General features: G+C 40.1%; 1 protein-coding gene across 1 annotated transcript in view; it reads right to left on the bottom strand.

Annotated features, from left to right (window-relative positions):
• Window positions 1–17,361, bottom strand: part of LOC122865838 (matrix metalloproteinase-17-like) — a 61,047-nt gene extending 43,686 nt beyond the window's left edge. The window contains exons 1-2 of the mRNA XM_044174745.1: window positions 17,202–17,361; window positions 16,805–17,024 (exon numbers count right to left, since the gene is read on the bottom strand). Coding sequence (XP_044030680.1) covers window positions 16,805–16,939 — 135 coding nt within the window. The 5' untranslated portion in view covers window positions 16,940–17,024; window positions 17,202–17,361. The remainder of the gene's footprint in view (window positions 1–16,804; window positions 17,025–17,201) is intronic.
• Window positions 17,362–17,749: the final 388 nt, after the last annotated feature.

Consider the following 17,749-nt stretch of genomic DNA (forward strand, 5'->3'; position numbering starts at 1 on the left):
GAGGAAGTCACATGCCATTTTGTCTGAAGACTAAATTCAACACAGCAATATTGCATGTGCAAGAATCCAAGTAGAGCACTCATATGCTCGCTGTTTGTCCACCAATGTGTTATAATCTCAGTCATATCTAATTTTTGGAACTTTAGTTGACCCAATTTTTTCCCCTACAATGTCTACTATTGGCAACTAAACATAACCATAAATACATTTTAAAAGTTTTTGGGTCTTGGTTAAACCATGAAAAAGACAACACTGGCTTGATGCATGCACAACTATATTATAATTTTAATGGTAATGTCATTTGCCAATAGTGTCCTAAAATTTAATGAACATTACGACGTTGCCCCTTCAACTTGTGTAGCCCACTGTTCCATCTTATTTGTGGTTGCGGTAATCCTGTGAACTCCACATATTAAAAGAAGAATACAACGACTGTAGGAAGTCTCCTGAGTGAAAGCCATGAAACATCTGTGTGAAATCAAAGTGCTTCCTTCACTAATTCCAAGCAAAAAGTATGGATATTTTGGGGAAATATGGTTATTTGTGTTCTTGCCAAGTGTTAGATGAGAAGATTAATACCACTGTCATGTCTGAACAGTAAATAAGAAGCTGCCGCTGACTAACTTAGTTTAGCACAAAGACTGGAAACAGGGAAAAAGATAGCCAGGTTCTGCCCAAAGGTAACAAAATTTGCTAAAGCTAACTAATTAACATCTTATATCCTTTGTTTATCCTTTCCATACAACAACGAAAGTGTAAAAACAATATGTGCTAGACTATTTCTGGGGCAGCACCAGTAAGCTCCTGGAGTCTGGTTGCCGGGAAACTGGTCCAGAAATGTCAGTGTTTCCTTCAACTGATTTTGACTGAAAGTTTATTGTTTGTGGATGACAGTATTTCCTCAGGCACAACATTTTTGGTACATTTTGGTGACTGTCAGTTGACAACACAACACATCAATGCAACTTTCACTTCAATTTTTCACGTAGATACCCTGATATTGCGTATCTGCTTCATCACGTAGATATCGTGATGAAGCAGATAAACTGAGTTTTTGAGTGTTAAGTAATACTTTAACTTTTACTTTAACTTTGCTGTTTATATAGTCATTGATATTTAATGTTACAGAGAAATACTTAAGATTTGAAACCAAGTTTTGAGGGGCTTTAAGTCTCCTGCATAGCCCCATGAGATTTTTCCAGATTATTCCTTCATCAGCTCGTGAAAAACGTCATTAGTGGTGCAGAGTCGCTCCAGTGCTCTGTAGAACAACATACCTGTGTTTTCTTTCCTCTTTTAGCTGTATCATTTGAATACTGGCAGCTGTGCAGCATTTCATCAATCTGAACAACACTTTCACTGTCAATAAGCTGGCATTTATCATTCGCTGCATACTTCGTGGGAGACAGGACTGCACTGATGCACTTCTCTGTGGTACAATTAGACGGCCTCCTAAACCAAACTCATCTGTTGATGTACCACCTACTGCAACAACAGTCAATTTTTTTAAGCATGTAACCTCGGCAGATTCAGCTCTCTGTCTCATGACATCCTTTCTAACAAATGTGGTGACTTCAATGCATACTCTTTTCTTACTTTTTCCTAGACACCTCGAGTCCCTTGGTTGTGTGGTATAATGATATATACTGTGTGACAACAACAATCTGTCAGCTGTCAGAGATTTTACTGTTTATACCGAGTTAGCTATACCTTCTTTGATATATGTGGTTATATATCTGTGTCTGCATATTGCTCCATAGCGCAACTAGCGGTCAAAAACTCCACAGGGTACCTTTTAATTAAAATATGTTTTGAAGCCCATGAGCCTTGGACTAAAAGTTGAACTGTCACCTAAAACACCTTTTGAAACTACACGAGACATCAACAAACAGAACACACAAAGACAGAGGACTAAAACCTTCCTTTTCCCTCTCTGGGTTACAAAATGGCTGCACTACAGTGCCTACAGTATATGCATATTCATATACCTGCACCTACATATAAATATGTACATATATACATGCACATCCAGACAATTCATGCACTTAATATTTTCTGCCTTCGCCGCATGTTTTCTGGCTGCCCCTTGTCCTAAATAAACGATGACCAACCATGAAATTAACCAGCAGACAGTGTTTCTGCCGCTGTCAGACCTGTGAGGCAGCTCGCAAAATATTATATATAATGCAATTTTTGTGTTTTGTTTATGCAAGGTTGCTACAAAATTCAATGATTACTCCAAAATACGACGTTTAAAAATGTATTTAACTGGATGTAACAGCAAATCCTAAACGTGGGGGGTGGATGAAATTGTCTCACGGATGAGATCAGTAGTTTGAGACTGCACATTCAAGTCTCTTATTTATATCCACATTGAAACAATAATTTGCACATGCTGCACGCACATTCTGCCTTTCACTCTCTCACACATATAATTGAGGCGTGGAGTGGGTATTATAGGGTCTGTGCTGCAGTATCTGGAATGCGAAGGATAATTTATCTCTGTAATCCTGAACCCTGGTCCCTGTAATCCGTTAATACAGTAAGGTCTGGAGTAGCTACAAATTCATAAGAAACATTTTGAGTGAAAGAAGACACACAGAAAGAAAGTATAGGGCTTACATATAGTCCTAAAAGAGCATTAAGTAGTGAGATTAAGTAGTCCTACATCTTTCTTCAACTCATTAGTTAATGGTATTTATAGTATATTATGGTATGGTATATTTTTAGTATTTATATATAGAGCTTGTTGGACATGGGAGGCAGCGCTGTCTGACATAGAAAATTGCCCAGACTTTCCCTAATTAAATACTCTTGACTCATGATTTGTTTCTCAATAGCAATGTGTGGCTGTGGACATAGCAAACAGAGCTGCCCACTGACTTTCTGCATCAAAGCTGATTGTCCAAGCCAAAGAAAAAAAATTAGATTTGAGGTAGAAAGCCAAGCTTCATGTGTGTGAGACATTGATTAATGTGGGCGCAGATTTGAAGCGTTGCTGAATTGCAGATGCATCAGTGATCAGTGTAGCGTTTGAAACCGGAGGGTTGAGACGGAGAGGCTATGTGTGGGTGAGTGAGCTTGAGGAAGAATAGGACCGTATGTGATTTGATACATTTTGCTTCTATGTGTTTTGTTAATGCAAAGACATTTTAAATTTGTCTGGATTCACCTTTTACATCCCCCCACCAAAGCCAGTTGTAAAAATTAAGGGCGGCGCAAGTTCTGAAAAAAATTTAAAACTTCCTACAGTGTACTGTATACTGAAACTTATCCACGTTAAGCCGGTTTAAAAAATGTTGTTTTTCTCACCCGAAAACAGCTTTTCCAGAATGGATAACTCTGAAAGTGCTGGCTTGGTGTTCCATTGTCTGACAACAGAAACAGAAATATTCAACAACAACTAAATCATGAGTTTGGTTGTATTAAAACACCATATAGGTGACCACAGAGCAGAGGTTTAAAGTCCAACTGAAATCACATTTAGTCATCCCTTTTTGCAGTCAAAAATAATGTTGACATGTTTTTTAAAGGTATTGTTAATATTTTTATTTTATGGAAATGCTAGCATGGACACAAGTTGCTTTAAAACATAAACGGCATTTTACACATTTTCACACGTGCACCCGCCTCAAACATTCACTCACCTCTCATCCACTGTAACTGACACCCATGCAACTGTTGAATTGAAGAATGAGTTTCTTGTTTCAGTGTGAGCTCCGGTTGGCTCTGGCAGACTCGCAGGTCAAAGTTCACAGTTGTTTAACTTTGACCTGCAAATACAAACAACTGCATCCAAACACAAGATGCAGTGCTAACAGTGTACTGTACATTACAAAGTTTGTACAATATCACACTACCAGACTACAAACTGCAGTATCAGTCTCACACTTCTCATTATTTCATCATTACCTATGTCAGACCTGTGACATCACATCCTTTTTTGGTCTGTCAGCTGACACACACACACACACACACACACACACACACACACACACACACACACACACACACACACACACAAACAAATTAGTTCTCTGACTATGGTATCACCACAGCAACATCTCTCAAAAGCAGAATCCGTTTTGCTCGCACGTGGCTTCCTCTATCCTACAATACCTCCCTGTTTAGCCCTGATGAACAGCTGTGGAGTCCCTTCATCTTCAGCCTCACGGACAGGAAATGAGTCACTGGGAGACATTTAACCTTGCGACCTCAATGACTCTCAAGGGGTCATGAAGTAGCACAGTCCATTATAGTGTTTACATTGTTCCGTACTACCTCGAGGATGATGTCAGACATGTGGCTGACCTCCAGGACTTATAAAAGGTTATGAATTGAATTTATTTGACAAGTGAGAGCTGTAGCATTAAAAGTTTTGAGATACCATTATGTGAGTCCCTGAATTAATGCCAATTAAGGATAAAGTTTTCCATTGCCTCTTTGCTGACAACAAAATGCAAAGAGTTTTGTTTTTGCTCATGGAAGAAAGAGGGGGAGCTGTTCAGTGCAGAAAATGTGACATTTCATGCACACAATGAAAGCACTAAAAGATAGAGAACACAAAGAGATATAGACCTGCAGCTACGGGTTGTAAGCTTAACAATCGTCCTTAGTGATGGGAAACAAGTCACGGTCGTCTTATAATCTAGGCCGTCTTATATTCGGCCGAATATGGTACTAAGTTTCTGCTTTAATATATGACTGGCAGTGTAATTTATTTTTGTATTTATACTGTAGGTGCTAAATATTTTTGCTTTCTTTCTATTTGCTCTCTATGTCCTTGTTCACAAGATGATATGGACATTCTCTGAAGAAGAATCTCTGAATGCAGATAAAGATCAGATAAAAATCAAACAAAAGGCCCCAAAATGAATTTTTGCCTTTTAAACAGCTTTGATTACACAAAGTCTCAACTCAATGACACACAATCCAATAAACACAGATGTAAATGTCTCACATCAAGCAGTCCGCTGCTTCTTATGTTGCTCTCCACCGAGGAGATTTCTCTCTCAATCGAATTTTATAAGAACATCCATGGGTGTCGGCAAAGATGCTATCATTAGTCAAAGCAGTAGTAGCAGCTTCCCATTTTATATCACCAGCTTATTCCGAGAGAGAGAGAGATGGTTTACTTAAAGTATACACTGGGATGATGCAGGATCCAAGGAATGAAAGCGTGCTTAAGTGTGTTTGACTGAGAAGCTCCTGAAATCATTCCAATGGCATATCCTGAGCGTAAACACAATTTACTGAAGAAACGAAGGATTTAGTCTCATTTGTGCAAACAGATAAGATCAAAGAAGGAGAATATAGGGGGATAGAAAGAGAGGGAAATTGGGGGTGACATGCAACCTGAATGACACGTTTAATCGAACAGAAAATTGAGGCTGGATTGCCAGGCGGTAAAAGAGAATTAATCCATGCCTAGAAGTCATTTGTCTACTCGGGTGCATTTTCCTCACCATTCCTTCTTACTGCTTTAAACTGAACATGACCTCCCCCGCCTTTTTTTATGTGTTTCCATGCATGTGTGTATTCAAGGTTTAACGCTCAATGTTCTAATTGTTTAAAATCCTTCAGCTCAATTTAAAAAAAATACCCATGCCACAACGTTAACAACTCATTTTGTCCTCTAGTGCCCGATTTATGTTTTCATTAATTGTCATATCTGGCCAATTAATATAAATAATTATAATCTAAAACTGGCCTGGAAGTAGACCTAGCAAAGGGTTTAGGGACATTCACTGTTTAAAATTAAGATAAGTATGTATTCATTTGGATTAGTCATTTGTGTTAATCAGTCATTTCAGTAGTATTACAAAATGGATGCCAAAGTTGTGGATTGTTTTATTGAGAGAGAGAATGTATAGCTAAAGTTGTTGTGACCAAAGAACAGAACCTTTAAAACACACAGTAGAAAAACAGTATATATAGAGAGAACCTCATGTATCAAAAGCTGCACTCAGGTTAGCAGACAAGACCACTGAAATTGAATCAAAGTCAGTCGTGAGGAGAAGACCATTGACCAATTTCGTTGTTTTGGTGACCATGAGTCATGATCAAAACCTCACCTTAAAAAAAGAGCAAACCAGCATGCTCAACTCTAAAAGTTATTTGGTGCCGACTCTAAATAAATTAAACTTGCAGAGAAAAGTCCCGAACTCGCACAGTTCTCGACAATCTTTGATTGCCATGGCAACAGTAGCAACATAAGTGTTTCAGCCCGAGCCTCATCATTACCCCACAGTACAGTGACACATTATCAGTAAAATAAAGTGTTTAAAATCTCATTCTGCATAAGCACAAGTTATTTCAAAAGACGTAAGACAATTTAGAACTGATACGCCTCTTTGCAGGAGTCTTGAACACTGATGTGTGTTGCCAAAGTAGATCCCTCAACTCTGCTCCTAATGTCTTTTATGATCTGAAATTCTTGGTTATCACCTGGATAGTTTTGGCAGCAGCAGACTTGCATTTGTGCTTCCCTTATTGATTGTGTATACTGCCTATTGCTTCAATTATTTATTGAAATTATATGTCATGATGATTTTCGAGTAGTTAACTTGCTGTGAAATCAAGAGAGAATCAATAAATTTGACTAATATGGAAAAGTAGTTTGTATGATGGTTGAAGAGTTGTCAATGAATGACTTTATGTATGTTATAAATTGTCAACTGGCAATCAGACGAAACTGTATTTTATCAGAACATTATGGAGTGTTTGGAGTTCATAGCTATCTTTTGTTTTCGCCACATTTCTCTCTTCACTTTCTATTACCAGAAGCATATTTCAAGCTGTCCTCTTCACAAGAGGACCTTATAACTGAAATGAGCAGTGAAAATTGATCATTAGTGATCAATTTCTTGTTGCAGCAGGAAATACAACATTTGGATGCGTGGGAGCATGAAATCTGGTGGAATCCGGTTCTCACTATTATTTGATGAAAATCAGAAAAACCAAGAACAATGGGCCTTATGTTACTGAAGGGATCTACATCCTCATCCTCACCATCACTTTCTGTTTATACCTCAAATGATTTGGCCCATTTGATATATTTAGCACTATTTGTGCATATATTATATAATATTTCCAGTGGATCCACAATGGCACCGCCTCTACTTAACCGATATGTGACAAAGCCTCTGTAACAAGTAGGCGTCAGAAAGAATACAGTATATATAATGTCTTATGTCCCTTTACGAACGGACCAACAGTAATCACCAACACAGTGGAAGGAATAAACACTGGTTAAAGGGGTAAAGGAGAACTGGTGTCAGTCAGAGTTACAGACTTTTCTTAGCAGGGGTTAGCTCTTCATATATTGAGATTTTGTCATCTTAAAAAGTTGACTGCTGTTTTAGCCGACAAGGACACTCAAAGTCATGGAAATTTGTAGTTTGGTTTCGTTCCACAGATGTATTTCATAAGGAGACTTTTCTTTCAATTAGAATGTGTTATAATTTAACTATTTTCCTCAGATTGTATGCAGTGAACAGGAAAGACAGACAACAGAGAAAAGGGATGGCATACAATCAAAGTCATCAGTTAGATTCCGGCCCACTATGTTGCAAGCAGATGGCACATGCGCCACCCTGCTGAAACACTCAATTACTTCACTTCAGGAAGTATTTTGCTCTCCTGCAGATACAACGTGCATATAATGGGACACTGACTTGTTGAAAGGATACAGTACATTCTGATGGATGTGCTTATTCTGACACCCAGTTTCCATTCAGTTTGAGGTGTGAATGTCATTTCTGAGAGACTTGGGAGGAAAATCTGTCCTAATTTGCATGTTTATGTGTGTGAGAGTGTGACAACGGGGATTAAGATGTGACTGTAAGTGAATCATCTAATCCCCGGTTTAAGAACAGCTGCTTGTATAGAAAGCTGAGAGAGAGAGAGAGAGAGAGAGACAGAAGTAAAAGTAAAAAAAAAAAAAAAAGAGAGGAGAAAGAGGTTGGACAGAGAATGTGAAAGACAGTTAAGGGGAAGAGAAAAGGAGACACAATGGCTCCACGCAGAAAAGAAACCAGGTTATTGGGAGAAATGAGGTTGAAGCAGGACATTGTAGAACACGTTTCCATGCGCTGGAATAAGGTAGGGCCTCATTTATCAAGCTTGTGTAAGCACAGTGTTATGAGTAAACTGTGCATGCTCACATTTCCACACCAAACATGACTTATCCATTTCTTCTTGTGTGTTAGACAGTGTGTGTGTGTGTGTGTGTGTGTGTGTGTGTGTGTGTTTTCAAAGCAACGCATATTGAAAAATTTTAAAAAAGATTTGAAAAAAGTTTTTTTCAGGGACCACAGGAACCTCTTTGCTGACTCTAATCGCAGGCTTGCTAGAGATTTAGTTTGCCCTGGGCAGAATTTGCTTCATCTGTGCCAGCAGCAAACTCATTGAAATTTTTGAGAGGCCAATAAGATACACCAGTAGCATCCCTGTGCCTTTTCAAGTCCTATCAGCTCTGCATTTTTCAGTCATGGGTGCATTTTAGTTAGAAATCTGGCAGCCCTAAATTATTATGGCACAAGGCTATGCAGTGCACAGTAACTTAACCCTCTCTCACTGCAGGAGACCGGGTAAATGACCTCAAGTCACGACTCCTGTTGCAAATCCAACAAAGCCTTAAGAGTTTCCGAAAGGCTGACACACATACAACCCTGTAAAACTGTATGTGCACAAACATTTATCTATAGACAAAATCATTAATCACCCCGGTAATGTGGCATGGCACCCAGCCAAAGCCCACAAACACAAGGATTGAATAAAGCTCGCGCAGTGTCCCCCGATAGTGAGGATAAGGGAGATGGGTGTGAAATTACACACAAATACATACGCAAAACATACACACACCTGACAGATTTTAACTATCACAGAGTAAATTTGTTCGTTTACTGTCTCTGTGTTTAACTGTATGTGCCTCTGCGTATGTCAGACTATCTATTTGAGCTTATTTCACAATGCACAAATGTTTGTATTTGACTGTAAATGTTGGTTCTTGCATGTATTTCAGTATTAATGTTCTACGGGATCCAAGCACAAAGTTTTAAAATTTGAAACAATTTTCATGTGAACAAACGTGTACATCATAATTGTCTTAGAAGGATTCTTTTCACTCCAGTCACAGTTTAGGCAGGGCTTGAAGTGTGCTTTTAACAATTTTTCATTGCATCATCTATGAGAAATCTCAAACTACATCCCAACAAAAGGTCAGTCACCGTTACATAATTGTTTTTCTGTCATAACCTCAACCAACCAGTTAATCAATAGCACACGTAGATCGATTTTAATCTCTGTGACCTTCAAGGATATGGAAAACGTCAATCAAATCCACTTTACAGGAACCAGGGACATCATACATCATAAAATGGTATATTATTCTACTAATGTGTATGTTGACTTTAATAACAATAATAACTAGAAGGGCACTTGGAGAGCACAGACCTCCGCCAAGGCCAATAGTCCAGCTTTAGCTTGTTCATAATAATTCGCTATTAGCTTAACAAGCACGCTGTGGTTGTAGCAACAACAACAACTGCAGATAAAGCGGGCGGGAATATCGCTTTTCTACTTCTTCCACTTTTTACCTTCATGTTACCTTCATTTCCCCTGGTTCACTGTCTCCACTGCGGCCTCTCTGCTCTGCTATCCACTGTGTGTGTGCGTGTGTGTGTGTGTGTGTCTGTAGGAGCTCAGTCAAACACGCAGAGGACAGCTATTTTGCCTTGGATCCGCTCTAAAATTGAATGGGTTCTCCCTTGGCCCATGCTACACCCTTCCACCAAGTTTAATGAAAATCGGGCCAGCTGGGTTTTCCGTAATGCTGCTGACAGACTAACAAACAAACAACAAATGGCACCGAAAAAAAAACCTCCTTGGCAGAGGTAATAACAACCTGTAGCTCAGAAACTGTAAAGCTTATTTTACAGTCATGTGAAGGTAATCGAGGTGGAATCCATCTGTGTAACTGCCTTTCAAAGCTCTAGGAGGGAATACATACATTAGCATGTATTTATCGATGGTTCTTGTATGCAGTTCATAAAGCCCACATGAAAGCCATGAAATAGCTGCTATGTGTTACCATAGTGATCCTTACAAAGAAGACAATGTCTCTCTGGTGTTAGCTGAGGAGTTCTGGCAGCTGGCATGTCTACAGTAAGTATGCACATGCAAAAATACACACACATGCATGTGCACACTTGCATGTGTGTGTGTTCATCTCTATATGCGTTTGACTCTATTTTTAAACTAAAACCTAAAAGAGCACGGCCCTGTTCTTAACATTAACCCAACTGCAAGATTAAGCCAGACTGCAATTCTCACAGTCATACAAACTTGCAATTCACACAACCATGAGTACCACTTGAAATTCAGCAGACTGTTAGCGGCTCATTATATTCACTAGATAGGATGTTGAATATCAATACTGGACTAAAAGAAAGTGGGCCTAATTGCCAGTGATAGTTGGACGGAGACGTAGCTTATCTCTGCCACCCACTCAATCTCTCTTGGTCTTCGTCCCTCTCCTGTCTAATTCTCTTCTTTTCAATTTGAACCTTCAGAGAAATGGGATCATGAGCACATACCGGTCCTGAAGTTGACTCCACAGATGATAAGCAATCATCCTCATCCATCCCCCTTTCCTTTTTTTCACCATCCACTCCGCTGTTACTTGTTAAGAAATGACAAATGCTAATGAGAGACAAACTATGAGATCACCAGTGTGGCAGTGACGCGCACACACACACACACAATCATGCATACACACATTTTATGGCGACACACAAGACAAAACTGACATGCGCACACACACACACACACAAAACCACATTTATTATAATTGTGCCAATTTCTGCAAGCGATTTCAGAGTAGCTTTGTAGTTGCTTTAGGTTTTTCTTGATCGTACTATTAAAACAGTCTATTGGCAGTTCAGTTGGCAGGGCTTTAGATTATTTTAGGCTTCAGCATGCGAGCCAGCACAACACCAGAAACCACTGTAATTACAAGATCTGGTCGGTCCTTTGAATAGCAATGGCAACCAAAACCTTGATCTGGTCGAGGACAAGAAGGAGAGGCGGGGCTACTCGGGTTAAAATAGAACTGTCCACATGGAGTTGATTTGAGGTTTTCTATATGGGGAACCCTGGCCTGCTCAAGTAATGAAGTCAGTTCAAGCCAATGGAAAATGACTATCGTGTGCAGCTCTTTTTGCGGAAAACAGCACTCACTTTCCCACAATATTAAACCTATCACTACTGTAAAATAAAGCAAAAATAGCAGAGGTAGATCTATACTGTGTTGTGACTACAAATGGACATTTTAGCCACACTTTTCTTTTGAAGTGAAAAGCAAATTAACTGATAAGATGCAACCTGGAGTTCGTGAGTCACGACATTATTGTTTCACAAATCATTTAAATCATTGTACTATTACGTTAAGTAAGTAGAGAGAGAATTAATTTGTTTCTTTGTGTATTTCTCTGAAATGCATATGCAATACATGAACATATTTCCCAAGAGCACCAGGGGCCAGTTTCACAAAGATATTTTAGACTGGTCTGTAGAGTATTTTAAGGCTAAAAAGTTAGCCACCAGACCCCAAGGCTAACTCAGAACTAAGAGGCATGTTTCATTTGCCCAAGGAAACTATCCTGAGCCTGACCGATGAGTGAGTTGAAGTACTGAGCCCTATATTAAGAAGCCTCAGCATCTCAGCACTGCTACAGGTCTGCACTGTGTTGAGATCTGTTGTTACATCAGTAAAATGTCCTTGTAACCTTGTGGTTGCACGATCAGCCATGTTTTTCAGTTTGGAAAAAAAGTCTTAATCTACCCAGAATATATAACAAATGAGTCCTACTTAAGATGGTCAAGAACTAGACAGCTTTGTGCAATGGATGAATTTAGACGTCCATCTGAAGTCTGACTATTAGTTAGATCTAAGATATATTCAAAGTCCTGTGAAAGGTCAGCCAGATTCAGTAACAGACAGGGATTTACCATTAATGATCAAAAACGCCACCAGAAACACATGCAGTGTTTACCTGCTACTTATAAAATGGTCTATTTAACCAGCAGGCTTTCCTGTCTATATTATTATCTTTAAGTCATGAATTCACCCAAATGTATCTGGTGTTGTCATTGACTAAAAACTGTTGTGTTGCATCTGCCACACACCAGCCCCAAACCGCCATACTGCAGTGGCAGCCAATAAAGTCAGGGCCTTTAAGATCCTTGTTGAAATGGCCTCTAAGGATGTTATAAACTCTGACAATCTCCCCAGAAACTTGCAACTCCCCGGAGAACTTTTACACTTCGCAAAGCTGCGATGACAGATTGGATAGGAGAGGACTGAAAGACTGGTTGGTTTCCACAGTTTCTCCCTCTTCCTGAGAAGCTGAGAATGTGCTACATATTACATGCTGAACTGTCTCTTGTGCTCTCTGTCAATCATCACACAATGATATACTCTATCTTACTGTGTAGTCATCTCCCACTTGACGTCCTTGGGGGAAAAAAAAGTGTCCTTGTCCTGGATATGAGCCCCATGATACAGTGCTACAGACAGAAAGGTCACAGGTTGATGGAAGTGGGACAGCGGTGCTAAAAGTAGCCTAATAATCCAGCATGATACTGCAATGAAGAGAAATACAAGTTAACCAGCATTTTGAGTACTTTTACTTATCTGCAGTCATGTCACAGCTGTTTAAGACAATGACTCAAAAATATCTTACAGGTGTAATGTGCAAAAGTGAAATCACTCCCTAAATCATTCTGCTGATACATTCAAGAAAATAGTCCCAATCATGTCTGCCACTCTTTAGATTATGTATTCTCTTTCTTTTCATTTCATATGTGTTTTCCTTTCTTGACCCTGTCTGGTTGATTACTTATTTCACCGCAGCAATTCCTCCATCGTACTTTCCTTCAACTGTCACCACATCTAGTTTTCTCTTTGAGCCCCCTCTACTCCTGGGCCTCTGGATGTAATCAGAAGAACCATGATGTGCTGGTAGAAAGAAAGCCTCCTATCTGGATTGGAAGAAGAAAAATGAAGGAAGGAGACTGAAAGACTGAGAGGACAGAATATGATACTGGTGAAACACACAGTCCTATCAGCTCTGCACACACTCATGAGAGGCAAAGAGAGAGCTAATGAGGGGTGGTGGTGCTGGTGCCGGGCAGGCTAGTTGCATGAGAACTGAGTATTATGAGGTCTAGCAGGGAGGGAGAGTGGTGAAAGTAGGTGGCGTCTACCAGGCTTTTTTTCTTCTCTTTTATTCAACGGACACAAGACCAGATGGTATTCTCATTGAAGAAATTATAAATTTGAAGCAGACTGGCATGGTATGGTTGTCCCATCAGGCATACGCCGCACACTCGTTTGTTTTTATTTCTTACAATGCATAAAAAAAATTACAGAAATTAAATTTTCCTCATTGAATGAGACACAGACAATACACAGACATTCTTCAAGGTCAGTTTCTAGGTGCTTTTATCAGCAGCTGATCTGGTCACCTCAATCTTATGACAGCTGTTAAAGCAAGTACAGTGCTGCCTGCGAAGGCGAATCGTCCCCTAAGGAGCTCAGTCGTTTTGTACCAGTGCAGAAAACAGCCATCAGGAGTAAAATGATCTGATGAGCGGAAAACATACTGCAGATTACATTATAGCTGTTATGTAGCAGTTCTCTAAAATGCTGAAATTGCAAATTGGTGCTCTGCAGTGATATATTGGGCTAGATAACAGCAAAACTAGAAACTGGATGCCTCAGAGCTGTGCTTAAGTTTGTGGTTCAGTCAATTACAGTCAGAGTGTACAGCAGTTGCAAAGAGAGACGGATACATTCAGCGCTCAAGCTCGACTAAAAGCCAAGTGATGCAGCACAGTGGCTCTGGAGTGTAATGGGACTGGGGAGCAGCAGAGCTGGAGATCAGGACACGGTTCTGTGGGTAGATGGTTGTTTTTGTGGCCCAAGTCCCAAATGTATAGCCGTTAGAACACAACTGGGCACACAAGAAAGGAGAACCCACTCATACCCTCAACAACCAATTATCTACCTGCTCTCAACAGCTGAGAGCAATTTCATAAATGCAGGAGGAGTCTTATTTAAAAGTCAATCAGCCAGTGGATGGGTGCCCATCTGTCCATCTGTCTGTCCAACTCCCTTGGTCATTCTAAACCCCTCTAACACCAAACCAACAACCTGAGAGAACTCTGTCTGCCTTTGTTGAGACGACCAGTATCACAATCAAGTGTAAGATCCCATTTGTTCCGAGGACGAAAACAAGTCACTGTACAAAACACACTCACACACTATGCTACACCACGACTATTAGCTGAGTCTAAGGTAGTAACTTCTAACTAGAGCTGAAACCATTAGCCTGTTAATTGATTTGTTGATCGACAGAAAAAAGAAATGGAATATTATGGAGTTTTGGACTGTTGGTTGGAAAAAACAAGACATTTGAAGACGTCACCTTGGGTTCTGGCCAACTGTGATGGACATTTTGTTCGAGATTTTATGGACAAAACAACAAATGAATCAATCAAGAAAATAATCAGCAGACTAATCAATAATGAAAATAAGCGTTAGCCGCAGCCCTACTTCTACCCATGAAATTCCAAGATGCTTTGACATGATTGGCAAGTTGTGGCTTGAACTTTACAGTACATGAAGTGACATCAATGTTAAAACAAGGCTAAATTTGGTTGGGAAGTGAAAGCTATTTAGAATAAACTCAGATAGCATTCAAAAGTCATTTTTCAATATTAAACCTAGAAAAGAAATCCTCAAAATTTAAACCTGCATTAAGCAATATTTTGGATATTACCACCAACACTGTTTTCCAATAATATGAAAGGTTTGTTTGTGCTGCCAATCTCATTGAGAATATAGATTCAGCACACTGCAGCTTTAAGCCGCTTTCAGCTCATTGTTTTGGTTTGTAGGCTCATGAAAAATCTGTGGGCAGCTGCTCCCCAGCACAGGAGCTCATACAGCACGAAATGATGGCGAGCCGAAGAAAACACTGATGAGCAGAGTTGAATACCTCACAAGCAATAAACACAGATTATTCTCATTAGTTGGTGAACCAAACCAGGAACAAAGCAGCAGTGAATTTTGCACTTACACCAGATATGTGGTGAGAAAAAGAACTGCAGTCATGTCCGCATTACTCTGTTTCTGCTAAGCAGCCGAGTGTTTGCTCAGATACTCAAACATAGCATGATAAGGGATAATATAGTATCAAGGCAGCTTTAAGGATTGCCTGACCAAACGCCAGATCATTCGCATCCAACTGCCCACGTTGAATCTCCAGTGTAAAAACACGATTATAGCAACTAGCTGTACGTCTGCACATCCTAACCATTACCTGATAAAATTTGTAGATGACTCAGTGCTCCTCTCTGTGCACTCAAGTCTTACACAACACCATGTGACTGTCCTCGACAAACTTGTGGAGTTGAGGGACAATTCGTGTCTGCAGCTAAGAGTATCTAAGACTGAGAAGATGAATGGTTGTCTCCCGGCAGCACACATCCACAGGGAGGTGGTCCAGCAATAGAAATACCTCAGCAATGTCTTTAATAACAGGGTTCATCTTCAAGCTTCTGTACCCCCCAAAAAAAGAAGAAAAACAAGAGAAACAATGCAGCTGAGGAGAGACAGAGAGAAACACTGAAGAGACAGAAGCTGGATGAGCAGCAGTAATGCATCAACGCTTTGTTCTGAAAGACTGATGCAGGGTGGCAAATGTGGAAAAAAACTGCAAAAAAATGACAAATGTATGTTGATATTTGAGCAATTAAAGCAAACAATTAATTAGGATGTTATCTCAAGAGTTAGTTTGCAGATACTTGTTTTAACTGCAGGTGCTCCAGATATAATACTGAAGGATACTGTGGGTCTAACCTACTGATGAAAATATCAGATAATAGCTTTAATTTGCTAAGATACAGTTCATTGGAAGGGGAAGGGTGATTCTAATGAGTTTTTAGAATAATAAAGCATTCATTGCCAAAACAAATTGTGAATAGTCATATAAGAGACTTTTTGATTTCCTCGATATTTTCACAATTATCATTTGCCACTAAATTAAACTTCGAAAAACTACTACATTCACAACTCACCCTTTATTATCTTGTATTTCAAATAGCCATGGCCTGTTATGCTTATATGGTTCAGCAGGATCTGCTCCCTCCATCACATCTCCATTTAAACAACCCTATTTTAAACCCAGTTATTGTTTAAACTTGGCATCAGATGACAGATTGGAGCAGTCTTTTAGAGGCATGACTGAGAAAAGGAAATAGCCAATAACGTCTTATGGCTTGGTTTGTCACTGTGCTGGAAGTGAGCCCCATGTGCCATTCATCAATACAGGATATATACTATGTCAGCATGCTGTGGAGGAGGTCGATATTCCGCCAAGGCAAATACATTTACATTTATGTATTGCTAGCCATTACAGGGATCCTGATTCCTGCTTTGGAGAGCAGGCTCCTATTTTATTTTCCATCACATCCAGCCTGCAGCGCCAATCTGCCTCGTGCACTGGACTGCTGCGAGATGTTAAAATTCAGATCAAGTATGCAGAGGACAGCATTTGCCTCTGACATCCAAAAGTAGGGTCAACTGTTCTTTCTAAGAGAGGGGTATGGTAGAAAAACGCACCACTATATGTCCAGTGGTGGTATCAAGTGGGAAAAGTCACCAGCCCCCGTGTCCAAAAGTGGTAATAAGTAGCAAAACTTCCCACCCCACATATAGAAAAGGTAGAAAACTTACCACCCCCGTGTCCAGCTGCTCGGTAGTCAGAGAAGGAGCCGCTCCAGTCAGAGGTAAAAACCACAATATCGGCACCAGCAACAACATCTCTGGAGAAATATTCCTCATCCACTTGTGAAGAACCAGAGAAATCATGATGCCCTATGACAGGCTGATCCTGCAGGGCTCAGACACCGACCCCGACAGCCGCATCCACGGGATAAACCACACGCCGACACTCCTGTAAAATTAGCCCGAATAAGTCTACCTCACTGTTGAGCGCAAACACATAAAACACATTAAAGCCGGTGGCGGTAAGGACGTATTTGCAAGTTTGTTTTCCACAAAATGGCACGTGTAACTATCACCTAATGGTCATAAGCAGAGGGAGAGAAATAAATGTGTATTCTTGTCCTACATCAAATCCATCAGAGGTGATATCCCTGCAGCAAGAAGCGCGAGCTCCCCTCCTGATCGCGCGGTCTCGAGCGCTGGAAAATGAAAGCAGCTGCGTGCGGTTTTGTCCCGAGCAGCAGCAGAGACCGCTCGTTGACGCACACACAGTGAGAGTGAATGAGTATTTGTCCCGAAGGATTCAGGGAAAGGGGGGAGGGAGGGAGAGAGGAGGGGAGTTCAGCGCCTTTTTAGCCCACTTGGACACTACTGAATTCATGACGCGCATCGTGCGTAATTCGAAATTCCTAAGGGTTGAGACCAAATACATAAAACACTACTTGTCAGTGTTGCTTTACTATCGTTATATGAGTAATATTTCTGTGTTAAGTGGGTTTGGCATTATTTGGAGTGAATACAGTTTTGAACTAGTAGCAGGAATTTTATTTGGTTGAACTTTATCCCAACATGTAGCCGAACACAAACGGGAGCTTCAAGAAATGAATTTAGAATCGATTACTAAAACAAGAGAGAATGTTTTAAGACTCTTCCTTGAGCTCTTGGCAGGCTAGT

This window comes from Siniperca chuatsi, linkage group LG18 (assembly GCF_020085105.1).
Source record: "Siniperca chuatsi isolate FFG_IHB_CAS linkage group LG18, ASM2008510v1, whole genome shotgun sequence".
Classification (NCBI taxonomy): domain Eukaryota; kingdom Metazoa; phylum Chordata; class Actinopteri; order Centrarchiformes; family Sinipercidae; genus Siniperca; species Siniperca chuatsi.